The following is a 27269-nucleotide window of genomic DNA, read 5'->3' on the forward strand; positions in this document are numbered from 1 at the left end:
CCATGAGCCAGCTGCCCTCTCTCCTGGTGCCACATCAGCACCTGGTGGGTGAAAGGTATAATTACAATTTCCCTTTGCCACCCTGTCAGAATCAATTACTGGGGGGCGACGGGGGGTGAAATCTGTGGGGGACATTAATTCTGCGCTTGCGCAGTGGCGCAGAATTCCCCCAGGAGTAATTTCTGTCCTTCTGTCTCTTTTCCCTTTGCCATATGTAGTCCTCTAGTACCCTGTTCTGCTGAAAGAGTGTCCTTTTTGGCTGTGATATTTCCCCCATATGTTTCTTGTGTCTACCTTCACCAGTTGTAGATGGTTCCCGATTTGATTTTGAAATGCCTGTTCTTTTTTGCTGGGAAGGATGGGCAATCTTTTGTCAAGATCAAAAAAAGGCAACCTCCTGAATCTGCCACCAGGCTCTGCTTGCCTCCCAGTTCACATGTTCTCTGCGACATTCCTGAGCTTCTCTAGCCTGGGGAGCAGTAGTTCCTTATCCAGAGGGCTCCAGTGCTGCAATGAATCAGTGCTGCTGCCAAGCAATGGGATTGGCATTGCCTTTTAATGCCCCCTACTTCTGCACAAAGCTCACCTCCCTCATATTGCTGGCACACAAAAGGCAAATTGAAGGTGGAATTCCTCTTCTCTCTAGCTATTTTTATCTAATAGAGAACTGGCAGGTTATACTTCACCTTCCCTCCTGTACATTGGCATAAATCGCTCCTTTAGGTTTTCATACCATGGGCCCTTACTCCTCAGAGTATCCCCTTGCAAACCTAAACATGTAATGAATTTGGGGAAATAAACCAGAAAATTGAAAGCTAGTTAATACTCTGTACTCTCCCTATTTCCACTTCCATTTTTGCTTTTGCTTCTCACATCACACTTCCAGCTGTTTGACACGTTCCTCTGTTTAGCAGATGAACTCATTTGCACAGTGTGATCTTCTCCTGGTTGCAGAGCTAGCTGCACCTCTGTCCTCTCACTGGTTCTATGAATGCATCCCTGCCACTGTCAGGCCTAATGCCTTTACCTATCCCAGATGGAATTCTGCAATTCTCCCACTCTTAGACCTCTCCCTGGGCTACAGGACGTATGTATCAACCATGCTTACTAAACAGATCCAACTATGATCCAACTGCAGTTCTTCCCTCTAGGGAGTTGGTGACCAGTGGTGTACAGTGATCAGACAGTCTTCTGAAAGCAAAGTATTCCTTATTTTAGCAGCAGGAACAAGGCTTTTGGAAGGACAGGGTTTTAAAATAACAAGAAGTACACATATATACATCTTACCTAAAGTCTCCCCATCCTCTGATGATAACCTAAGTAAGCCTAGCTTTTCCCAGCAGCTCCCTGAGTTTCCCTCTTCTTCTCTTTGAACAACTTTCCTCCCTCCCTTCACACACCCTCCCCTCCCTCTCCCCCCCCCCCCCGCACCGTCCATGCTGCTTAAAAGAGAATGTCCCTTTTAAAATCTGCTATAGTTCTTTTGTTCTTCTGTCTTCCGAGCTTTGATCCTTCCTGGTCCAAACTGGTTTTGTGGGTGGGGCGTCATTTCAGATTGGGGGGAAGGCAACTTTAACCATGATCCCAGGGGCTACTTAGGCACCTGAAAACTGTAGGTTTTTTTGCAGACAGTAATTTAGAAATTAGCTGACAGGAACACGAATTTCTATATAAAAAAGAAAATTAAATAAATATTAGACCCAGTTAGCACTAATACTAACATGTTCTGACATCTTGTGTCAAATCACTTAAGGGACACTAGTTAGGTTTAAAATGTTAAAGTATATTCTTACTCTTGACTATAACAATTGAAACAATTGTAGAAAAATCTAGATTACTTTATATCATTTAGGCTACTTACTTTTTGCTATTCACTAAGCTTGGAATAGATCATTTAACTTTTGGAAACATTCTACTAGGACAAGTCCCATGAGTTTATACTGCACCTACGTGGGACTCTAGGGGTGTTATCATACTACAAATAATAGACTAGAAACTGACTTTAAACAGAAATGAAACCGACGCTTTTAAGTCACTTTCACATTATTGCTAACCCCAAATGTTTAAATATCATGAGTCAGGCTCACCAAAAATCATGAGACTGTCTTAAAAATCACAAGATTATGTAAAAATAATAGATTTTTTTTTTTAATTTGCCTTCTGCTTTTTGAGCCTTTAGGGTGCACTGGGGTCACATTTTGAAGCTTTCTCCACAGCCATGAGGGCCAGAAACTTACTTTTTCTTTAAGAATGAAGGTTGAAATCATCACATCTCCACTTGACTTCAGGAACTGGGGCTTTAAGGAAAACAATAATTATCATTAGACTCATGACAAAATCGTGAGTTGGCAACACTGCTTTCACTTCTGTTTTAAAAACTAGTTACTTTCTCAGAAGGCTCTTAAGAACAACACTACGGTGATTTGAGTTGCAGTTCTCACAGGAGAATGTTTAAAACCAAACACCAAGAAAATTCCACATTTTAAAGCTGAGAAAAAAATGGAGTCTTCTGAGGTATATCAGCACACTGCAAACAGGAAAGGAAAGTAAACAGGCACAGGGGCTGTGGGCAGCTCTTCCGCTTGAAAAAAAGTTGGAGGGTCAAATCTTCCAGTCCTTAATCAGGTAATACTTCTAATCCACTCATATATAATATGTGCTCATTAATTATACACTTCATACATAAATATCTGAGCCATCATACCCAGGGCTACACATTTTATATGCATTGGCTCAGGGACTTTACTTTCTGGCATATTCTGAACAATGCTGCGCACACAGACGGTGTCAGTGAATAAGAACATAAGAACAGCCATACTGGGTCAGACCAAAGGTCCATCTAGCCCAGTATTCTGTCTTCCAACAGCGGCCAATGCCAGGTGCCCCAGAGGGAATGAACAGAACAAGTGATAATCGAGTGACCCATCCCCTGTCACCCATTTCCAGCTTCTGGCAAACAGAGGCTAGGGACTCAATAATACAATATCATGGACAATACAAATCATGACAATAATCGACTTTATGGACGCACTTACTGTTCTTTGTTCTGAAATTGACCTGAATACAGCTGAAATCCTAAGAATTTGATGTATAATCATATCTGATATTTATACGATGCTTTCTCATTCCTTCTTTTTCTCGAACTCAGAAAAAAAAAGACAGAACAAAATGGTTTTCAGTTACAATATAAAATTGCGCAGCAGTTGTTGCTCTACGGCCCAGCATGGGGCAGAACCTGCCACTCCTTTGCAGTTAAGTGATCTCTCATCTGAGTCTCATTCTCTCTCTTCATCCTTCTTGACCTCTGTGCTGCTTTTCATGCTGTCAAGATGACATCCTTCCCAATTGCCTGGGACCATTTCCTGGAGTCTCAGAGAACTGGCTGCCTTGGTTTTGCTCCCAGCTATCAGTCCTCCTTTCCCCCCTACCCTCCATCCTTAGCATGCAGCAAAGAGAGCGGCTGGTCCAGTGAATAGGGTGTCGGCTCTTAGAGACCTGGGTTCTACTCCCCCCATGTACTTCCTGTATGATTTCAGGCCCCTGCCTTAGGAACAGAGTTTCAAAGGTTTTAGGCATCCAAAGATGCAGCGAGGCAGCTAGTGGGGTTTACAAAGAACCTAAACTTCTAGGTGCTTTTGAAAATCCCACTAGGTGCCTAAATACCTTTGAAAATCTGGCCTTTAGTCTTTGTGCCTCAGTGCCCCATCTGTACAATGGGGATAACAGCACTGCTCTACCTCACCGAGGGGTTGTGAGGAGAAATATTCAACATTGTGGGGTGCTCAGATACTACAGTGATGGGGCCACATAGGTACCACAGGCAGAGGGGGAACTTCTCTATACCACTGCTATCCCTTCCCTGGGTTTTGGCCCCGTCTTTTCACCCCTCCCCCTCACCTTTCCCTCTTTTCTGATGTGACTTTGGCTCAGAGGGCTTGGCTGTATTTCTTCTGAGTCCTAACTTCCTTCTAAGCTGCACAGCTGACTATTAAGCCCTGATGCCTCTGCCCCAGCATGGACCTGCTGCGTCAGGGAGAGGCGCCCCTCCCCTCCGGGCCCAGCATGGACCTGCCCCGGACTTGCCACGGCCAGGGGAGAGGAGTCCCTCCCTTGGCTTGGCTTGGCCTGGCCTGGCCCAGGCCCACCGGAGCTGCCGGAGAGATGAGCCCCTCCCCGGTGGGCCTGGGCCAGGCCAGGCCAAGTGAGAGTGGGCTGGGGGGAGTCCTCTCACGGCATCGCAGCCCCGGGGCAGCCTGCACCCCAAATCCCTTGTCCCCAGCCCCACCCCAAAGCCCGCACCCGCATCCCCAGCCTCCGCCTCCTCTTGCACTCTGAACCCCTCATCCCCAGCCCCACCCCAGAGCCTGCACCCCCTGCCAGAGCCCTCATCCCCCCACATCCCAACCCTCTGCCCCAGCCTAGAGCCCCCTCCCACACCCCAAACCCCTCCTCCCCGGCCCCACCACAGAGCCCTCACCCTTCCCCCCCCCACACCTCTACGCTCTGCTCCAGCCCTGAGCCGCCTCCCACACTCCAAACCCCTCGGCCCCCCCACATGAATTTTGTCATGTGCACCAATATGAAGGTCATGTGTCACACATCACCTCCATATTGGTGCACATAATAAAATTCATTCCACACATGGACATAAAAAATTAGAAGGAACACTGTCTGAGTCCCCTGCGTTCTCTCTTCAACACCCTCCTTCTTCCCTGGCCCCCTTCCCCTAAAGGAATCCCTGTTTTACCAGCTCATCTAAGGACTTCCAGATCCATAATTTAATTACCAGCCCTTTCTTATCTTAAAATCACCCTGCCTCTGTTTGTAAACAAAATACTGACTCCCTGCCCTGGGCAGGAGCTGAGACCAGCCCCTCTCCCCTGATGAACTCACATTGCACACTCAGGCTGCAGGGCAGTTAAGAGCTCTGCCTGGGGCTAGGACATGAACCAGGAGCCAGAGCTCCTTTATGAAGCTCCCTTCTGACCCTCCTAAATGCTGCCCCCTGTTTGCAGGTTGGCTCAAGACAGATGAAATCATCAGAGCTAATAGTTTTGACATTGTCCCTTAACAACTCAAGTTTTTCCTGAGAGTTGGCTGTCTTGAGCTGTGCTTTTCCGTCCTGCTTGTTTTTCAAGTCAGCCTTCTGACTGAGCTAAACTAATATATTCATACAGTAAACACCCCAATAACCAGACTATCATATAGTATTCATAAATTGTCACAGGGCAGCTCCCAATCCATCCTAGCTGTTTTCAAAGATATAGCAATTTGGTGATCTATTTAAAGAGTCCATGGTTGCAAGTGGCAATCTTAAAATGCTATCAAATGGACTTGTGAATGTTAAGGGAGAGCTTTTTAGACTCTGAATATACACTCCAGAAAGAGTGGAAAAAGGAACATACACTTGCTCTGATTTGGCTATCCTGCTAAGGTTGGAAATGGGTAAATTTCTTGGAAAGACTAGGACTGAAAGCTTGTGTATTTAAATGCCCTTAAATGCCCTAAATGCCCTGGTCACTTATAAAATATCACATTCTCTGGCTTCTTCCTCTTAGATCAAGGACACTTTCCTTAGGACATACACTGAAGCTATCCAGAATTACAATGGCAATGATGAGCGAAGCCGCGCCGTGGATGACGTACAACAGAGTGTAAGTTTAAAATAGCTATTTGTAAAAAGGTGTAAACAGAATCTATTCTTGTTTGCTCACAAAACATGAATTGCCAATGGCTCAAACATCTGTGGTACTAAGTTATGTTTTAGGGGCTAAACTGATTACATCGGTTTTCAGCCTGCATTCCTTCCACACCCACAGCTGCTACTGATTAGCCCATCGGGGTGTTGGTTCCAGTGTTCAATACCTAGAATGGAGAGACAGGATTCTGAACACCTGGGGTGAAATGCTGGCTCCAAGTGGGTGGGAGTTTTGCCGGTGACCTCAATGGTGCCTGGATCGCCTCTTTGGTATTTACTAGCCAGAGAATAACCAGTCTATCCAAGGGTGCTCTGTTCTTGTTTGGGACACCATACTGTCAATATCCTGGATGAAAGAGTCACCACCAGAAGACAGTATTTCACACACTATATTGCCATGGCATCTAGCAGGCATCTGCTGACAACTGCTACTTTGTAAAACCAGTTTAGTTCACCCCGAATCTTGGGCTTGGTCAGTATTAGAAAACTTACAGCCTTGTAACATAATCAATTTAAAATCAATCTAGTTATCCTGGGGCAAACCCTTAATATGGACTCATTTAAGCTAGTCTAAATCACACTTAAGATGATCTAGTTTAATGTAGAAACTTCATTTTACATGTATTTAGTTAAACACAATGCAAGTTTTATAATGCAGACAAGCCCTTGTGCTAGTCTTTAGTTTTTTGGTGTTTAGTTGGGATCATAAAGTGTGAGCAGTTTTTATTCTAAAGGGGCTCTGCCAGTAGCATTATAAAGATCTACAAATTCAAACATGATTAATCAGGATTTGGTAATCTAGCATCCTGTTTAGCTGATAACCTATAGCAGTTCTCTTTACAAAGACAATGAAAGGCCTGGAAGATAAAACCTATCAAGAAAGGTTAAGAGAACTGGGCATGTTCCATTGGGAGAAAAGACAGGTGAAGGACAGACATGACTGCCTACAGTTGCTCCACGAGATGTTTTCAAACAGGTTATTGTCCTTCCAAAACAAAGATGGAATAAACAATAGTGGAGGAAAAGATGCAGCAGGTTTTAAAAATGGAAATGAGGCTTTAATTATAAGAAGAATTTGGCAGTGGAACAAGATTACCAAAAGGACAGTGCTTTTTTCCCTCACTTGAGATATTTGGGGCTAGACTAGACACCCAGGAATAATGAAATCCATTCTGTCACAATGCAGGAGGATGTACTACATGGTCCACAGAAGGTTCTATGGCAGTTAAGTGGGAGACTGCCACAGCCTTCCAGCCAGAGTGCTCTGCATGAGGAAACATCACAACAGGGCAAGATAAACAATTGAAACCAATACTGGATACCACATAAATGCAGCCAAATCAAGTGACCAGAATGCAGAGTTATACTGTTTAAATGTTACTTCCGGTCCTACCCATTATTGACTAACCTAGATACTTTTGTGTCATCAGTCAGTTCTTCCATCATGGAAAAATGTTCATTCCATCTGTAGCACTGGTCCTAGTGCTGATCCGCAGGACACCCCACTTATAATATCTTGCCACGCTGAGAATTTGTCAATTATTCCTCATCTTTGACAGGCTTTACCAGTTTTTAAACTAGAATAGGACACACCTCCCACCCTTCCAAAAGCATTTTGAAAATCTACATGCAACAGTTCTGCTTTTATTTGCTATTTTGTTAACTCTTTTAACGAAGTCTTATGAGTTAGAGAGGCTTGATTCATCCTTTTAAACCTGTACTGCTTTGTCTCTCTTTGTGGTCCCCCTACGTGCTTTATAACTCTCTCTCATTTTTCTCAGATGTTTTTCCTGTTACCAAGGGAAGGCTTTTCAATTTAGATGTCTCAGGATCATGCTTAGCACCTTTTTTAAAAGATAGGTACATTGTTGGCCTTCTCCCCGTCCTCCAGTATAGTAGTAAGAAGAAAAGGAGTACTTGTGGCACCTTAGAGACTAACCAATTTATGTGAGGATAAGCTTTCATGAGCGATGAAGTGAGCTGTAGCTCACGAAAGCTTATGCTCAAATAAATTGGTTAGTCTCTCAGGTGCCACAAGTACTCCTTTTCTTTTTGCAAATACAGACTAACACGGCTGTTACTCTGAAACCTGTCAGTATAGTAGTGTTTGCTGATGGTAACTTACCTATTTTTGTCAGTAGTTCAACTACTCCATTCTTCAGTATAAGCAGAGAGCCCCATCCTGTTCCCACTGAAGTAAGTGGGAATTAAGCTACTGACTTCTGTGTGAGCAGAATCAGACCCAGGCTTATTTGGAAAATAAGTCTCAGTGAGAAGCCTTGGTCTGACGTCACTCTGAGAGGTAAGATCTGAAACTATTCCTATGCTTCTTTTAACACTGGCTTCTTTTATTATCTACTCTTTCTTTGTAGCTGAGATGCTGTGGCATTCAGAACTACACCAACTGGAGCACGAGCCCTTACTTCTTTGAACACGGTATTCCCCCAAGCTGCTGCATGAACGCCAGTGACTGCAATCCCCAGGATCTGCGCAATATGACTGTTGCTGCCACTAAAGTGAACCAGAAGGTACAGGCCACTGTGTGCCAAAGGCAACTGAGATGCAACCATCCGGTGAATTAGTTCGCACATTACTACATATAGTGTCATTGAAGTGCGGTTTCTGCCTAGCGATATGAAGAGTGTTGAAACTGGGAATGGAGAGGTGGATAAGGTTGCCCACTGCTTGCCACCAAATGCTTGTATTGACATTTCTGAAACAAGCAGACACAGAAACCCAACCGGTGGGATGTGAACTCACTTCCCGTTCCCATCACATTTGGTCAGGTACAGCATCTTGCACAGAGGCAAAACTGGCAAAACACAGAAGTGATGCAGCTGACCTCGATACTTATGTCAATCAGCGGTACTCATTCTCACTGACTTCCCCCTCCTCCCTTCCCCCCCCCCCAACTTGTGTTCTGTCAGAAATTTCAGGCATTGGATGCTAACAGTTAGCCCAAACAGAGAAAATAGGGATGATTGACATGAAGCGTTGTGGGGTAGTGAGATATGTTTGCGGTGCCCCTTCTAATCTCATTGGATTTATACTGCTGCAGGCAGAACAGCGCTAACATTGACCCCTCCTCACCTTCAAAAAGAAGATTGGGAGAGTAGTATCGAGAGAGAGTGAGTGAGAAAGCAAAACAAATAAATTAATAATAGAATAAAAATGCAGAAAATGTGAAGAAAAGAGGAAAAAAGGGGAAACAATGCAACATATAGGAAATACACCCCTACTACTGTGTTGTGCAAGGAGACATTCATTGCTGGCACAGAATTTCTTTCCTGTTTACTTTTTGCATAAGATTTTCAAGAGAGGTAATAAATTGTTCATAAAGGGAATAATCCTGATGCAAAATTAAATCTTGATATAACCCCATTGACTTCGGTGGTTACAGCAGAGATGAATTCGCCCCAGTGCGTTTCATGATTTATTTCTCTTGTCATTTCTCGTGTATTTCCAGTGTAACTGTTAACACAAGGAATTATTGGTATGTAACAGAAAAATGCAGAAATGGTTGGTTGTGTTCTATTTTAATCTTTTTCAGCTGGTACTGTAACTCAGCTGCATGTCCGTCAGGGACTTGGAGATGGGGACTGAGGTCACATTTACGACTCTGCCTTTGTAAAACAGTCAAGTAGAGTGTTTTTCCAGTCCATACCAAGAAGAAGGATAATACTGGATTAGCTTCCACTAACCTATCCTTCAGTCATAATAGCCTAATGTGAGCCAATCAGTGCTAATGGATTTGGAACAGGGATGATGTCAGTCTATTGTGAAACTTGAAATAATTGCCATCACTGTAATGTTGCTGTGTTGGCTGAGTTTAAATGATTTGCAGAGACATTAATTTACACTCATTAATTAGTGCCAGATTCTGTGTTTTGTAGACAGGGAGGAGGGGAAGGTGCAGTGGGGCTGAGCTGCACCAGGAGGAATTCTGACTGAGACCTGGTCTACACTACATACTTACTTGGGTATAACTACATCGCTCAGGGGTATGAAAACTCCTCACCCCTGAGCGACGTAGTTATACCGACCTAACCTGCCCCCCTATGTAGACCAGCATTCACTCTCACTTCACAGAGGGCCAGTCTTTGTTTTATCTTTAATTTTATTATTTTCAACCAACCCTTACCCATAGAGTCTCTATTTCTGAAGTAGCTGACTTGATTATTTTGACAGAATTGTCCACAGATAGTTTGAAGGTCTTGCCCACATTTGAGAAATCGGTTTCAGTTGCCATTTAAATCAAAGACTTAAAGAACTCTCTGCTTGGGAGCTGTCACAGATCTTTGAGTTGCTCAAAGAAACTTGAACAAGGTGGGCTATTTCTGAGAGATGGTAGGGGAATAGGAACAAAAGCAAAGCAAAAGGAGCTGTGACTGGTCTAGTACTGTAGCTTACAGGGAAGGAACAGCCTTGATGGTCTCTGAACAGACAGGTCGCAGGCTTTGTGAATTTTTGGTTATTGCCTGTGACCTGACATTTACTAAAAATAACCGTGATAAAATCTTAACCTTATTTATGATACTTGTCTGTGTATTTTTTTTTTGCAGGATTGGGGACATACAGGTCCCTTTGTTGTAGAAGTCTCTCTCCCTCTCTCTCATACTCACACACAGATTAAATACATTTGAAATGCAGTCTTTTCCCTCATCTTCAAAAAACAGTAATAGGAACAGGCTTCAAAAAAGTTTAAGTAAAATAAGTTACTAAAAGATCACAAAGAGTACAAATGAATTACCAATGGAGGCCTATTCTAGTGGTCTGACCACGGGGCTGGAGGTCAGAAACTCCTGGACTGTGTTTACCACCTCTGCTACTGATTAGCTAAGTGACTTTGGGAAGTCATTGAGTCACAAAAGGACCTAGGCATGTAACTGTCGCTTTAGGTGCCTAGATTCCAGAATCAGACTCTGCTGGAATTCACAAAGCCCCCATCCAGCTGTTTGAAAACTGTGCAGGTGCCTAAACTCTCTCAATGCCTGACTTTTTCCAGGAAAAGTTCTTTAGACACTTATTTTACTCTATCCGAACACATCGGTGCAGCCTCACTGTAGGTGTCCGGACGTTTAAGTCACAGAGCGATTCATGAAAAGAAGATATGTCTTCCTCCGCCTGATTGGCCTGTGGGGCCCGATCTGTTAAGTGTGCTCAGAGCTCGCTTGCTGGATTGGGCCCTGTATGCTGACATGCACAGAACAGCAGGGGAAGGGAGAGGACAGCCTCCCTCACTGTTAGCCCAGGGGTTTAGAGTACCTACCTGAGGTGGGGGAGACCCCCGGTTCAATTGCTACCTCCACCTCAGAGGGGAAGAAGGCATTTGAACAGGGATCTGCCATTTGTCAGGTGAGTGCCCTCGCCATTGGGATATAAGAAAAGGAGTACTTGAGGCTCTCTAGATGTTGGTCCCCCTCAGTCTCCCCTGTCTCCTGTTCCATTGTGAATAAATCATTAAAAAATTCATTGGAGCAGGGGGACAGGACCCTGGGTCTCCCACCTCCCAGGTGAGTGCTCTGCCAGGCTACAGCATCATCCTCATATGTGTGCTTTCTTGTGCTCTCTCTCTCTCTCTGACCCAAATGACTTCTTCAGGATTTATTCACAGTGGAACAGCTGAGGGAGCCCCACCTTAGACTACCCTGTAGCCCAGTGGCCAGGATACTCACCTGACAGGCGGCAGATCCCTGCTCCCCCTGAGGTAAAGGGGGGACTTGAACCAGGGGTTTCCCACATCTCAGGTGACTACCCTTACCACTGGGCTAAAAGTTATGAGAGAGGTCTCCACCCCCACCCCCCAGCGTCTTGTATATTTAAAAAAAAGAAAAAAAAGGCATGGGCACCTGATGCCAAGAAAGGCAGCTGTGAATCCGAAACAGAGGGAAGCGCCTCCCTGCAATCTGATTTAAGCGCTAAACTTCCTAAGAAGGGCGGGGCTTGGGACACCTCTCTTCCATTGGCTAATTTAGGCTGCTCCCCACCTAGCACGCTGGCTTTTGTAATACCATTCTGAGGCACGTATCTCTCCCCATTCATTTTATAGGGAACCTGCATGCCTAACCCAGGCTTTGGAATCCCAGTGTTTTTTTCCCTAGGCACCTAAAAGTTAGGTACGGTGATGCCGAATGAATTTAGCCCTAAATCTCCCTGTGTCTGGTTCCTCATCTATTAAATGAGGCTAACTCTGAGATGTCATTAGGATTTGCTAACCAAAGTGCATTACAAACAAATGCTGAGCATTATTTTTCTCTAAAATAAAGGAACAAGAATAGGGATGCAAATGAAGTGATAATTGCTAAATAGGATTCCCCTGTGGCGCGCCCCCCCACCCCACGTACACACACACGCACAATAGCTGCATGGTTATGATATACTGAATTTTTCAGGTTTGTTTGGTAATGTCTGCACCACTCTTGAGGGTGCACCAGTTCTGAGTGTGGACAACAAGGACTGAGCACTTAAATCATAATCATACAATAAATTGCCAGAAACAGTAAAGTATGATGTCCTGGAAAACCATTCTACAAACAAGGAGAGTGAGTAAAGATATATTACTAGCATGATCTTTTTAACAAGTAAGACTTAAAGTCTCTCTCAAATTACCATAAGTGTTAGCTGTTACCTCTTGTGCAGGCTATTGAACAGAATAGATTTGTGAACCTTTGGGAAAGGCTGGAAAAATATAAAGCCACATTTGGCAGAATGAAAGAATTGTTTGAAATATCTAGCCTCATTTCATAATATTTAGGACATACAACCATAGTTGCTTGATATGTTAAACGAGTAAGCTTGAAATGATGTATAGTATAATGATGCAAGATGTAATTAGGGATTAATATGTATGTTGAAACATCTCATAACTGATTTATGGCTGCCCTGCTCTTGAGTTACTCTTAACTTTATCTACCACTTCATTACTCTGAGGATTAAAAAAAAATGTATTTCATATTACAAAAGAGGTTCAAGAAATCATGTAATCTAGGTCATGAATGGCCTACATTTAACAAAGGGCATTTTCTTCTTCTTCTGACCACTAGTGTGCAGTATAAGGCCCTGATATCCTCTAAGAACATGCTTAAGAGTTTGCAGGGTTGGAGCCTGTGTATGCACTTGCATCTGTATGATGAATAGACTCATCACGCCGCATAGGCACTGATTTTTTATTTTTTTTTCCTGGTGGGTGCTCCACCCCTGTTCCGCCCCGCCTCCTCCCCCGAGGTCCACCCACCCAGGTCCTCTCTGCTCTCAAGGCCCCCCCGAGCACCTCCTGCCAGCTCCTCTGATCCTCAGCCAGCCCCAGGGGCCCACTGCCCAACAGCTGATCAGCAGCCAGACCCCGGGCTGGAGCCACTGTGGCCGGTGGGTGCTAAGCACCCCCTATTTTTTTCCTGTGGGTACTTGAGCCGGGGAGCACCCACAGAGTCTGTGCCTATGTCACACTGGCAGTGCTGGAGTCAAGAGTGAGAAAGGGGAGCCAAGTAGAATTCCACTCTTGTCTCAGCTTCCTATAGAACTGACACAGATCTAACATCTACACTAAAATACCACTTCGAGTGGCCTCAGTTTGAGAATAAGTTCTTGCTGGGTTTGGGGAGAAAAGATGGGTTGTTTTGTGTGTGGCTTGGTGGGGTTTGTATCGGGGGGAAAAGATGGACTCTTTGTTCCTGTGGTTTTCAGTTAGTGACTTGGATTCCTTTAAACACCTGAAACTGGAAAAGCTAATTGCAAGCACATTTTGGAAAAAATAATTTAAGAAAATATATGTATTGAGAAAGAGAGACAGATCTCAAAAGCATGTCCAGGAGAAAGACATCCTATGCATGCAAATTCTCTGCCTCCTACCCTCACTTCTAAAGGCCACGTATTGAGGTGGGGGGAGAGTGGCTCTGATGGGATCGAGGTCTGGACTGTACACCAGGAATGTGTATTTGAAGGGGGAGGGGGCTTGTTTGTTCTTTTCATCTAAAAAAAAAAAAAAAACTCAACGAAACAGTCGAACCGCAACCCCCCCCCCCCCAAAAAAAAACCCCAAACCTTCAGTACTGTCATATATTAAAAGTAATAAACCATTCCAGACCATGCCTGGTACCTTTAGAGGGACACTGCCAGGCAGGACACCTCCCTACACATCCAAGCCATACTTATGTTAAACAGCAGCACGTTCCGAAATAGGCTAGTGTTACAGATGCTAAAGCGCCCCCTCCTGGCCAGGCACTAGAACTGCAATGAGCGGAATCAAGGCCTCGTTTGCTCTGGATCCCATGGGTGTTTCAAGCTTCTGGAGCCTCATCAGGTTGCAGCACCAGTTTCTCCCTTGGCCTGTCTGGCACATTTCCTAGCCCTAACTCGGTCTGTCATCCCTTTCCCAGATATGGGGCTCTTCGGCCCACCTGCCGTTGGCCCCCAGCACCAGCGCTGACCCCCAGGATGCCCCAGTTACTTAAACACACCCTTCTCCCAGAACTCCCCTCAAAGGTGTGAAGCTTCTGGTTACTGTGTAACTCTCAGGGGCATGTAGCGGTTGTGGAGTAGTTAGCACAGAGAGGCACTCTCTGCACAGAGTCTAACACATGTATGCTTTTACTTAATCATATAAAAGCAGAGGAGAGAACAGCTCGTACCAAACAATAAGCATCTTAAACCGCAATGTCCCTCACTAGCTCACCCTTCTCTTGTGAGTCCTTGGGCGACCATCTAGATCCAGGCAGGCAGGGAGTCCACTGCTTGAGGAGGTGGTATGTGCTGGGTTGCTTCTCCCTTCTGAACTGAAGAAAATGCCCCTTCCCCACCCAGAAGACCAGCCCCTGCCCTTTTGAAACCTTTGGCCCAGCTGACACCCATGCCAGTTTCCCCCTGTGGACACAAATCCCTACCAGGTGATTTCATTGCCAAGGTGACTTCCCCCTACTAAACCAGTTCTGCTGCGTAGGGACCGTCTGTTGTCTAGAAGAGTGAATAGATTTCCAGCACTTTAGGGTCTTAGAGTCAACTATCCTCTATTGTTCTTTTGCCACCAGCCTTTGGCATCTTAACCCAATGTGGAGACAAATAGACCATAGCGAAGGCAAAAGGCTGGGCATTCAGAATGGAGTTTGCAGCTTGACAGGCACATAGGGTACGTCTACAGTGCAATATTGTTAAAAACCTGCAGTGCCAAATGTCAGAACCTGGGTCAATTGACTCGGGCTTGCGGAACTTGGGCTGCGGGGCTAAAAATAGCAATGTAGATGTTCCAGGTCGGGCTTGAGCCCAGGCTCAGAGACGCACCCCCTCTTGCAGCTTTTTGGAGCCTAGACTCCAGCTGGAGCCCAAATGTCTACACTGCCATTTTTAGCCCTGCTAACCAAGCCCTGTGAGCCCAAGTCAGCTGGCACAGGCCAACTATGGCCATGCCGTGAGTCTTTGATTGCAGTATAGACGTAGTCATAAGGGTTCGTAATCTCTCACACAATTCATAAATTGTACAGATATATTCCCAAATTGTCACAGCAATCATGATTCATTTCTACTGCCTGTACCTTGTCAGGTTCTGCTTTGTTTTCAGATCGACTCTATTGAGGCCTTCTTCTTTTTTTTTTTTTTTTTTTTTAGTATCAAAAAGATTTTCCTTAATACAGCAGTGTCTTATTTATTACAGCATCACATTAGGTGTCTTTCCCATTCGAGAAAATTTGTTTCTAAAACGTACTGCTTCTCTCTTCACGATTATTGGGTACAGTCATCACTTAACAGGAATAGTTATTAAATAAAATAAGTTAAAATGTTGTTGGAAGTCATGATAAAAATACCCAATTTCTGACTGAAGCCAAATGAAATGGGGGAAGGGGCACACATGCTTAAAGGCTGATTATGTTTGTCTTTGTTTTACAGGGCTGTTATGATCTGGTAACCAGTTTTATGGAGACAAATATGGGAATCATAGCTGGAGTGGCTTTTGGAATTGCATTCTCACAGGTATACAATTATACTACATGAACTAGGTGGGTTTTTCTCTCTTTTCTTCTTCCCCTGACTTCAGGGAAGGATTATAATAAGGGACAGAGCTCAGAATGCTTATTAGTCCTTTGGTCATCTGTTCATTGATTTTCTTTTTTCAACTTAAATGCAGTTTCTCCTTGGGAATATGCAGTTATGATTCAACTAATGACTAGCTCAAGGAAAATCACTTGTCCCTCTGTTGGGTCAAACAGAGGTTAACCCAATAAAGCATTGTTTTAAATGGAGCATAAAAAACTCAAAAGCTAAATAGCTGATCCTTATGTTGGATAGGCTTTTCACTCTTCAGGCTTTCTTTTTTAAAGATCTTGTTATAAAATTCAAAGATCTTTAAAATAAGAACATAGTTTTTGAATGAGCCAGGCTAAATTTATTTGTTTTGGTTTGGTTTTTATGTGATGACCCAAACTATTTGCTTATTTCAGCTTCACTGTAAAAAAGAAAAAAGTTCAGGGTGGGAGAGAAGTAACTGTCAAACGTGTTAGTCTCCAAGGTGCCACAAGTACTCCTTTTCTTTTTGTTAAAACTCTGTTCATTCTGCTAACTTTTCTAAAAAAAACAAAAACAAAACCTTTTGATTTTTGTGAGGAGAGGCCCCTTAAATCAACGTAGGAGTTCAGTTTCCCTAGCTACAAACAACAGCACAGCTGTAAGGAGAGAGATGCCAAAACCACAGTCTAAAAGCCACACTTTTCATGATACATTTTGGCATGCGGAGGATTCAGGGAACACTAGGAAGCTGGCTACGGCTCCCTGATTTTCAAACTGCCCTGGCCCTGACATCAGTTAAAGAAGCCTAGTGACAGTTCTAACTTATTGTTGTGAGCTGGGTGAAATTTTGGGTTGAGTTAAAACCCCAGTGAGATTGATAGGTATGAATTTACCCTTCAATTAACATTACTGTAAGCATAAGCTCCAATGTAAAACAAAAGGTATGTGTGAACCTGCCCAGGAGTTTTTGACTGAGTATTGTTTTGGGTAGGGTATTTGCATGTAGAGATCACACAGAAAGAGAGGACAAAAGTACAGAGAGGGAGGGAGAGGCAAGAAAGCCAAGCAGTGTCCTCTAAGTACAGTGTGACCCTGGAAAAAGCTAGAGAGCTTTTGAGTCTGATGTTGACGAGAGGGTTGGGGGCTGTAAGCTAAGGGGTTGGCTACACTTGCGAGTTACAGCGCATTAAAGTAGCCCCGGGCGCCCTCGCTCACTACCCATCCACACTGGCAAGGCACATAGAGGGCTCTGACTCTGCGGCTAGAGCACTCCTGGTACTCCACCTCGGCAAGTGGAATGACATTTGATGTGCCTCGGCTGCAACGCCCGGGTGTCAGTATGAACGAGGTGTTGCATTACTGCGCTCTGATCGGCCTCCAGAAACATCCCATAATCCCCTTAAGTCAAGTGGCCACTCTTGTCATTGTTTTGGAATCGCTGCAGGAATGCAGATATGCCCTTTCAAAGCTCCGTTTCTGACAGCCGGCTGCTTATCTGCTCTGAGACAAAGCAAGCCATCAGTGTGGAATGCTGTGTGTGTGTGAGAGAGAGAGAGAGGCGGGGGGAAGGGGAGTCTGCTGCTGTCCGAACTTACAAGACAGCATGCTGACATGCTCTCAGCCCCCCCAACCCACTCTCTCTCTCCCCCCACATACACACAACACACTCCCTGTCACACTCCACTCCACCCCCAACCCCCATTTGAAAAGCACGTTGCAGTCACTTGCATGCTGGGATAGCTGCCCATAATGCACTGCTCCCAATGCCGCTGCAAGCGCTGCAAATGTGGCCATGCCAGTGCGCTTGAAGCTGTCAATGTGGACAGACTGCAGCGCTTTCCCTACTGCGCTCTACGAAGGCTGGTTTAACTCAAAGCACTCTACATCTGCAAGTGTAGCCATGCCCTAAGAAACTGCTCATTTTGTTCTCAGTTCCTTCTGCACTCAGAGAAGCAGGATTTTGTGCATTCCTTGTAAATAAACAAGATTCCATCAAAGAAAATACCAGACTCCATCAGTTTCTACTTTCAGCTGGAACATCCCCAGAGCCCAAACTCTGACTAACTATTTGGGTCGAAAAGGAGCAAAGACTAGTTAAAAGAAGCCTAGGGACTGCTCTAAATTATGAAAGCTGCTTATGGTGCTTACACCAGTGAAAACCAGGAATACTACCTGCATCTTCCACAAAATCTTGACCCTTCTTTGTAGTAATCACTTGCCTTGGAATGGTGAGAATCCCCTCAAAATGTGCAGAAATAGGAGAAAGAAAACCACATTTAGAAGCCCAGTGCCAAACCATTTCCAAAACAGGACAGTGAGGTGCATGCACATTCATGGGATTAAACTACTTCCATCTGAGCGAGTATTTGCCTTCTCTCTTCTAGACCTGGAACAGGTTGACTGTAAACACTACGCTTGAAAGTTATCATTACACCTGGCATTTGCTTTGGTCATTTAATGTGAAAAATCCAGCATCAGGCTTTTTAGAAGAGTAAACCTTTTTGATGGCATGAGGCGCCACATTTTAAAATATTTGTGCAGTGCTTTGAAAATGGGAAGTGCCATATGAATTTATTCTGCTTCACCTTAAAACACATGAATCCAGTCAATGTGCTGCAGGTGAAGACCGTGCTCTCATCTGCTAAAAGACCAGCAACACTCTCCTCTTTTGACTGTAGTTTACTACAGTGTAGTCCCTTTCTCTTTTCTTTGCTTGACTTGCACATCCTGTCATTCTGTGGCAAATTGTAACAGGGAGTATGACTGTCCATTATAGAGGTTCAACAGTGTGAACAGACTTCGTTAAAACTGGGGGAGTGAAGTTAGGAGTGACTTATGCATGGCTACATGTTTTGGTTCAAGAAAAAGAATTCTCTGTACTGTGCCACGGTTGTAAGCTTCAGTATTTTTGAGCATTATTTAGTTTAGAATATTGTCGTATTGGGCAATGTTTCTATGATTTTATTTTAGTCAAATCCCTATTAACAAGTTTCATTGTTTTGCTGAATCGAGCCTATCTCTAAATTCTTCAGTATAACTGCTTCCAAGTACTGAGGAAAGCTATTAGCAGATCCATTATCCACAGAAACCCAGGCTCAGGTAGCCTGAATTGGGTTGGTTGGATTAAGACTTCTGACTGACTACTCTCTCTTGGATGTTACTGTCTGTTCTTTGTCACCAGAAGACCATGATGTCTTTGCTAAAGAACCACACTAACATTTTGTTGTCTGAGTCTTGGTTGTAAGGAAACCTCATGCTTTGGTTCTGCATTCTGTGCTGATGGTCAGTTGTACCTGAACCATCTCAAAGCATTGACTCATCCTTCAAACAGACATATAGCAAACCCTCGGATATTAGAACTTTAAGAAGCCAGAAGCTGTGATAACACTAGCTTGTTACTACTGTATTTCACTTCTTGACAACCAGTAGTAGTCAACTTGTTCTTGTTCCTAACCTTGATGGCACCATTATAAAGTGCTCTCTGTACTCTATCTGAATCTGGTTTTAGGTAGTCAGAATTGTGTTCAGTGCTGATATCTTTAAAGAATCCATCCAAAAGAGTTTGAGGACTCGGGAGGTAACATGTTGGATTATTGAGCCCTACAGGATTGAGGCAAATTGGAGGATATTTCATAGATAAGGATCTGGACCAAGTATAAATCACCAAATTTGCTTTAGCCTAGTCACATCTTTAATGAATCTGTAGTGCGTGCTGTATTTTTACATGTAGCATTTTAACTTGGCTGGAAGTTGTTTGCAGCTAGGAGAACAATATAGAAAGAAGCCAAACTGGGATTGTTTGTCAGAATTTTGACCTGTCTGGATATTTACTATAGGCAATCCATAATTTATGGGCTAAATTCTGTCTTTCGTGGATTCATACAGGGCAGCAAAGAAGAACAGAGATGCAGACCAATGCATCCTCTGCAATGAGAATCATGCTGGCACTGGCTGGATTTATCATGGCAGGCTGCAGGCAACACAATGTGAAATGCACTTTGCTGCTGCTCCAAGCAAGTGTAAAGTGCACCCTGATGTGTTGCTGGCAAGTATTTGTTGCTGATGGCAGTCTCCACTCCAGCCAACTGGGGGGCTAGACATTCTTCACTTCCAGCATGCCGTCACTCCTACACCATTGAGGAAGTGGGGGCATGACACTCAGGCAGGCATACTTCCCAGCCCACACTCGTGCACTGTAGAAAGAGTCTATCTGGCCTGTTTGTGTGTGTGAAGTGACTCCCTACCTCACTTAGCCCCTACGCCTGGTGGAGCAGACAGCTGAATGTAGCCTAATATGTGAAGAATACAATAAAGTTGGTTACCATTTACTTATTAATCTGTCTTGCTTGATCCACATAAGAAGGGAATCATTGGACTGATTTCAGATTAAGAAGGGCTAACAGAAATGTAGCAGGCAGAGATACAGCTTTAGGTGAGGTTTCACTGTTTCTATTTAGAATAGTTTTAATCAAGTAAAAGGCAAGTTGCACTGTTTTGTTCTTCTGCAGTAGAGCATGTTGTGCTGGCCTTTCCCTTGCATAATTTGTTAGGTGTTGACTAGTACAAGGAATGTACCAGTTCTCAGAAATGGAAAAAGTTGATGTAATGGTATGATGTGTCTTATTACTCTGGCATGATTTCTCAATTACAATTAGTGTCTGAAAAGCTGCTTTGGGACCGATGATGTCTGCACAATTGGGAAGCCCAGACTTTGCTTGTTGAGGTTTAAATAATAATTTTTAAAAAAGCAAATTGTTTTTGGAATCGAAGTCTGACATTGATTTTCAGCTGGAATAACTTGTGTTTAGCAGGTGCTCTTCATGAAAATGATCCCCATACACTGGACAACATAAAATAAAAACTGTCCAAGTCGCCTTTAAGAGGAGTGATTTTTGCCTGTGGAAAACTACAGTGCAGATGTTGGTTTAAAAGACATGGGATAGCCTTTTCAGGTTGGAATTACCATTGAGTTACTCATTAAGTAGGAGGGGATTGTAGTGCAGCTTTAGAGCCATATTGTTCCAGCTTCTCTGCAGGATGCAGAGTCAGCGTACAGTCCACGTACTAAAAATCAATCCTTCAGAGTGCACAATACCGATTCATTTAGGGGTCTGTGGTTGGATTCCCTCTAGTCCAGTGCAGCATCCACTTTGTGCGTATATTTTAGCACTTGCAATTTAATTTCTAGCAGAAAGTTGAGTAGTTGCACCTGACTGGGGGCACAATTCACGTGGAGGCATAACTCTTCAGATCTGTGCCCATAGCTCATGTTTGGGGCAGAAGTTGCACCCACCGACAAAAAAGCTGGGCCACAGCCTGGCTGAAAATACATTAAGGAAAATAAGAAATGTTTGAAATGTCAATTTGCTCAGTGCCAATGTGTCAGACTCAAAGCAGAGTTTCTGTTGGATTTGAAAATGTTGAAAAAATATTCCTAAATGCTCTAAAAAGTACATTCATAAAAATACCCCTTTTAAAGGGACAATCTGTAAAAGCTATTACCCTGATTCTGATTTGAGTGTACAGCTTCCTCTGTCTGAGAAGAACAGAATGGCTGAGTAGAAACAGCTGTGAATGGACGCTGGTCAGGAAGAGGAACAGGTTTTTTGGCAGAAACACTCCAGGACATGAAAACTTCATAGACATTCTTAGATGAAGCCAGTGAAATCAGAAGAACTAATGCCACAATTATTGGTAAACTCAGTCCTTTCCAGAAGAGCATGGAGAGCTGTGTGCCCAGAACACTGAGGATTGAGAACACAGCAAGAGAAATCAAGGAGCTAAAAGGTGAAGTGTCATTTCACATGGAGAAAACTGGAGTATCAGCTCCAGCAGCTGAGTCCCTGGCTAGTCAAACACAGGACTGAATTTGTATTTATGGCCTTAAATAGGGACACATTGTGAGCCTGAAACAGCACAAAGGACCTAGAGACCCAACCTGCAAGTAGAGGTGAAATCATTGTTCCGTTTCTGTACTTTGTAATAACAGGGGACACTTACAGGCTATAGCATTTTACATCTTCAAATCACTTTATGACCATTAATCCTTACAACACTCCTGTGATCTAGTACGTAAGACAAGCCATCGTGTATTCTTTGTAACCAAGACTGTTAGGAAGTTGCTACACTTGGGCTTGAATGCTCAGATTATATATAGATTTGGACATGAGACTAGAAACTACATGGCAGAGATGTGAACACACCACACATTTAATTGCACATGTTCAGATGATTTTTTGACCACTAGAATGATCGTTCTTCATCATGAAGGATTTAAATTTTTCAGTGTTTCCCAACAATTTGGAAACTTTTTCAGATTATCCTTGGCCAGACCAGAGGTTTATCCCGGACAAATGTTTGGCGCTGCCAGGAGAAAATCTGGAGAAAAGGAGATAAAGAATAGGGTAAAATTCAAATTCAGATGGGAGCCTGGGACTTGCACATTTATGTGTTGTTTGAACGTTCTTATTCAAAATGCTGAATACCATAGAACTGGGAATATAAAAAGAAGTAATAAATAAGTAAGTAAGAAGTAGATAAGAGCTACAGCATATTACTATGGAGAAGATGGGAAACAGTGGGAGCTAAGGCCTGGTCTACACTACAGCTGCCGGTCAATCTAAGCGACACAATTTGAGTTATGTTAGTAGCGTAACTCAAGTCGACCTAGCTTAGATCTACTTACTGTGGGGACCACACTGTTATGTCAGTGGGAGACGCTCTCCCGCCGACATTGCTTCCGCCTCTCGTTGAAGTGGAGTACAGAAATCGATAGGAGAGCGCTCTCCCATCAATTGCATGTGTCTTCACTAGATCTGCTAAATCAATGCCGCTACATCGATGGCACCAGCGCAGATTTAGCTCCGTAGTGAAGACAAGCCCTAAGGTGGATAAATGTGACTGTTTCTTGTGGAGGAAAGGGTTTGTGTGGAGATGCAGTGAGAAGGGGAAGGGTTTTTTTGTGGTGGTTGTTGGTTTTTTGTTTGCTGTTTGAGTTAGTTGTACTGTGGGTAAAGAGTGTGTAAGTAGACTGTAAAGATGTGGAGGTTTATAAAGATTTTTTGACTAGCTGGTTTATAATAACCAAATTGCTCCCAAATGGCACAACCATGATTGACCAAGTAAGTGACAATTAAATCTTTCTAGCATCCCATACCAGCACATATGTTCTTGTACTGTTTACTCAAAATCCTTAATTCTTTTTTTCTAGTCTCTCTCTGTTTTTTCCTGCCCTCTCCTCATTAAGTACACTTGTTATCATGGAAAAGGTGGAGACATTTGTTTGGGCAAATCTTAGTAATATCCAGAAACACTGTACAAAGTCCATTTATATAATGGCTTGCCCCTTTTATGCTATGCTCTGTGAAATACATGAGTTTATGTGATGGTAACATGACCCCTTAAAGGTATGAAACAGCATTTAGGCAGTGCCAAAGAGAAATAAATAGCCTGAAGGTCAGAAGGTGCACACACTTGTAATCTGAATTTCAGTGGAAAGCCAACCTGTTGCTTTATGGAGGATGGATTTGAGTAAATTTGTCTCTTTAAATGTTCATCTCGTATAAACACATTACCATATCCTGGGAAGTATTGTAAAGCTGAATGTTGTCATTACTGGAAATCCATATGCCATCTCTGAAACACAACAAACTTCATCGGTGACCTGGAGATGTCTACTACGTTTAATGGCATATTATTTGTCAGCGTTCTGCTTTAAAATGACATCTCCTCCTCCTGCCCTCCCCTTCGTCCCAGAAATCTAATGCAGGAAGAAGGTTGTGGTGGGGGATGATTACAATAGTGATCTGTGGCCCAAATTCAGTATCAGACAGGTTTTTAAATAGAGATTATATACTACCTACTCTCCCCGTTCAGCTAGAACTCTCATGATTATGGCTTGGGGGGTTCCTGGCCAATCAGCAGCATGCTGGAGCAGGTACCAATATACCACCATCGCCTACAGGAAAAATGGTCTGTTGGTGACTTTGTGACATCTGTGTATGTCCACTGCCATTCAATAAAACAAAGAAGATGTGAAGAATAGCTCTGTGGAGCTCAAAAGCTTGTCTTTTCCACCAACAGAAGTTGGTTCGATAAAAGATATTACACCTCACCAATCTTCCCTCATTCAATAAAGGGGCTCTCCTGTTTTTGATGATATGCACAAGTCCGGTATAAAATCTACTATCGTCAGCTCTTTGAGGCAGAAACTGTATACCGCCCTGCATGTACAGTGCCACACACAATGGAGGCCTGTTCTTCATTGATCCCGAGGCATACCCCAATACATATGACAATAGCAAATATCAAACCTACTCAGCAACTTGACATGGGGTTTGTGACTCTGGAAGACCAGGTGTCAGCACTCATGCCAAGGTCCCCATGTCTCAACTGAACACTGACAATCACATAGTTGCAATCAGTCTGGCTCACCTGAATGTTTAGTATTGTTAAAATTGGCATTAAGATGATATAAGAATGTGTTTTGTGTTTACTGAATGCTTTTGAGTTGCTGCATCCATTAAATTCACTTATAGCACCTATATCCCATATTGTAAGGTAATATTTAAGTATTTGTATTGTGCGCCTTTGTGACTGTGCAAATCACCAGACAGCAGAGAGAGATTAACTAGTGTACAGTGTTGGTCTCCGACAGAATGTGTTACATCCTAGCCAACAAGGAAGGCCCATTGACACCACATGGACTATTGTGGAACATTAAAGAGAACAAAGGACTTTGTTGTTCTGGTCTTCCCCACCATGAAGGAGTCATGCAAGTGAATTCCTCCCACCAGTTAAGTTCACAGCTCAGAGCACACAGAAGGGAAGGGTGGGGGAGGGGAAACCCTTGCAAGGAGGGTTGGACTGCTGCTTGGACTCTGGGGGCAAGGTTTTCTAAGCATAAGCAAGGGATTCCCAGCTGCTTTGCTTGGAGTATCCCTAAAGGACATGTAGAGCTTGCTTATTATAGAACCTTCTATTACCTTTTGAAACCTAAGATCGTAACTCATTTGTGTATGTATGTTTACCTGCTTTAACTTTGTAAATAAGTCTTGTTTCCTTTTTAATAAATCTGTATATAGCTTATAATAGGATTGGCTACAAGCATTGTGTTTGTTGTGAGATCTGAGGTGCAATTGACTGGTCCTTTGGGATTGGGAGTAACCTGAATATTGCTGTGATTCTTGGTCTAAAGGACCATCTATCTCAAAGGTAGGCTCACCTGGGTGGTGAGATAGATCAGCGTATTCAAGGGGACTGTCTGTGACTCCATGTTAAGGCTATTCTGGTGCCTGAGGACTTTACACCTTATAATTAATTGGTGAAAACTAAGTATAGGACATCCCTGCTTCTTAACAGTCTGCCCTGAGGTTGGTACTCTCACTCTTGAGCCACTGAAGGACAGCCTTTGTGATAGATGGTCCCTTATGCCAAGAATCACAGCAATATTCAGGTTACTCCCAGTCCCAAAGGACCAGTCACTTACCCCAGATCAATTGCACCCTAGATCTCACACCAAAGACAATGCTTGTAACTAATCCTATAACAAACTATCTAAAGATTTATTAACTAGGAAAAGGAAATTAAGTTATTTACAAGGTTAACGCAGATACACACACGCACCCACATCCACACACACCCCAATGAGTTACCATCTTAAGTTTCAAAAGTAAGATAGACTTCTATAATAAGCTGTCCCTTAGCGCTAACCCAAGCTAAACCCTGGTGATCTCCTGCTAATGCCTAGAAAACTTTGCCCTTGAGTCCAAGCAGCATAGCGATGCAGTTTCGTCTTAAGGGTTTTTATCCCATTCCAATTCTCTGAGCTGCCAGTTCAGCTGATGGGAGGAACAACTCTGCATTGGGGAAGGAGAGCAATCAACAGAGTCTTTTGTCCTCTGAGGATCCACAATAGTGCGTCTAGTGGTGATGGGCCTTATCTGTTGGGAAGAAGGTAACACCTCCTGCTGGAGACTAGTATTTCACACTGGTTAATGCTTATATCATCTGCATCATCTCACTGGTTAATACTCCTCCCCTGTCTGGTGATTTACAGTTACGGAGCATACACTTAAATATTACCTGATAACATGGGATGCAGATGATATACATGAGATTAATGCATCCAGCCACTTACAAGCATTTCATAAAGTCTAAACACATTCTTATAATTCTAATAACTATTTTAGCAATACTAACACACAGGTGAGGGAGGCTGATCCCAGCTATACATTTGTCAGCGTTCATTTGAGACTTAAGCCCATTGGCAGAAGCTGGCAGCTGGTGTGCCAGAGTCACACTGACGATTGCAGGATCTCACAGTGGTAGTCTAAGACCTTGTAAAAGCATTTGATGAATATGTGCAATTTAACGATTTCTCAAAGAGCAACGCTTGCTTACTCTGGACACAGCTAACTCTGGGGGGGGGAAAATGACATCCATCTCATGGTACCAAGAAAATATAGCAAAATTGGATGTGCATGCAAAATTAGCCATTAAAAGATCAGTGAGGAGCTGATTAGGGTCTGGGGAGGAATTAGTTTAGTGAAAATAAATAGGTCTGAACACACGATCAGAGTTACTTAGTGTTATTACAGTGAAAAAGATAATAAAGCACAGAAGGAACTAGTGTGTCAACTGAGGAAAAAGAAATAAACCCAGAAATACCACAGGCATTAAAAAGTAATGGGAGGGACAGCCATGACCCAGAGCCCACTGGGAACATCTTGTTCTGTTCTTTATGTCAACGTTTCTATAACCCTGTGGGAAACACATGTACAACTCCCAAAAAGTGAGACTGAGTTAAAACAAAAATCACAGCAGGAAATAGTAATGGCCACCTTCAGCAGCCCTTGGAGTGGTAAAGCTGCAGCACGTGATGGGCTCCCAATAGGATTTTACAAACTGCCGTGTTGATAATATCATTCCTATAGTGACTGGAGTATTGAGCTACAGTGCATAGCCAGATAACACCAACCTCGCTATTTGCCCAAAGGAAGGAAGGTTCCTGACTGAGTGGTCAAGCTAAAGCCTAAACTCCCTCTTTTAACACGGGCCTAAAAATACTAGTTAATAGTTATGGCTTCAGTTAGGTGAGTTGTTGATGTAGGGTGGGATTTCCAAAGCTGAGTAGGGGATTTGGATGGCCAAGTCCCATTAATTTTCAAAATCCCACCCGAAAAGATCAAGTACTGGAGGTTGTATCAGGACCATGTTGGGTGTGTTATCCATGACCTGCATTCAGTCTAGTTTATACCTGAGCTAAGATTGATACGGTCACTTAATGCTAAAAATGCATTATACTAGTTGGAGTTCATGGGAGTTAAGGCCATTTTATAAAACGAATCCCGACAATGTGAGACACTCCTTGAGCAGCACTGCTGATTGCTGGATCTTGCCCAAACGTCTTTCTGCTTAATAAGAGAGCACATGTTTGTGACACAACCTGTCCTAATCAGCATTTCCTTAGAGCCCTGATAGGATGTGATTCAGACATCTCCAGCATTTAAATAGGAAAAGGTGGTGATGGTGGGAATTTCATCTAGCCATGTGTACAGATTGATGTGCTTCTGTTTTT

General features: G+C 43.4%; 1 protein-coding gene and 1 long non-coding RNA gene across 2 annotated transcripts in view; one reads left to right on the top strand and one right to left on the bottom strand.

Moving 5' to 3' along the window:
* Positions 1-27269, top strand: part of TSPAN7 (tetraspanin 7) — a 186219-nt gene that overhangs the window by 154764 nt on the left and 4186 nt on the right. The window contains exons 4-6 of the mRNA XM_074968869.1: positions 5559-5654; positions 8071-8226; positions 15575-15658. Of these exons, the coding sequence (XP_074824970.1) occupies positions 5559-5654; positions 8071-8226; positions 15575-15658 (336 nt within the window). The remainder of the gene's footprint in view (positions 1-5558; positions 5655-8070; positions 8227-15574; positions 15659-27269) is intronic.
* On the bottom strand, positions 1512-3063 carry LOC141996676 (uncharacterized). Its single transcript, XR_012641584.1, has 3 exons — positions 3036-3063; positions 2238-2297; positions 1512-1666 (listed from the first exon to the last, which is right to left on the bottom strand). It is a non-coding gene; the product is annotated as an uncharacterized LOC141996676 (long non-coding RNA).

The sequence above is a fragment of the Natator depressus genome, chromosome 1 (genome assembly GCF_965152275.1).
Source record: "Natator depressus isolate rNatDep1 chromosome 1, rNatDep2.hap1, whole genome shotgun sequence".
In the NCBI taxonomy this organism is placed as follows: domain Eukaryota; kingdom Metazoa; phylum Chordata; order Testudines; family Cheloniidae; genus Natator; species Natator depressus.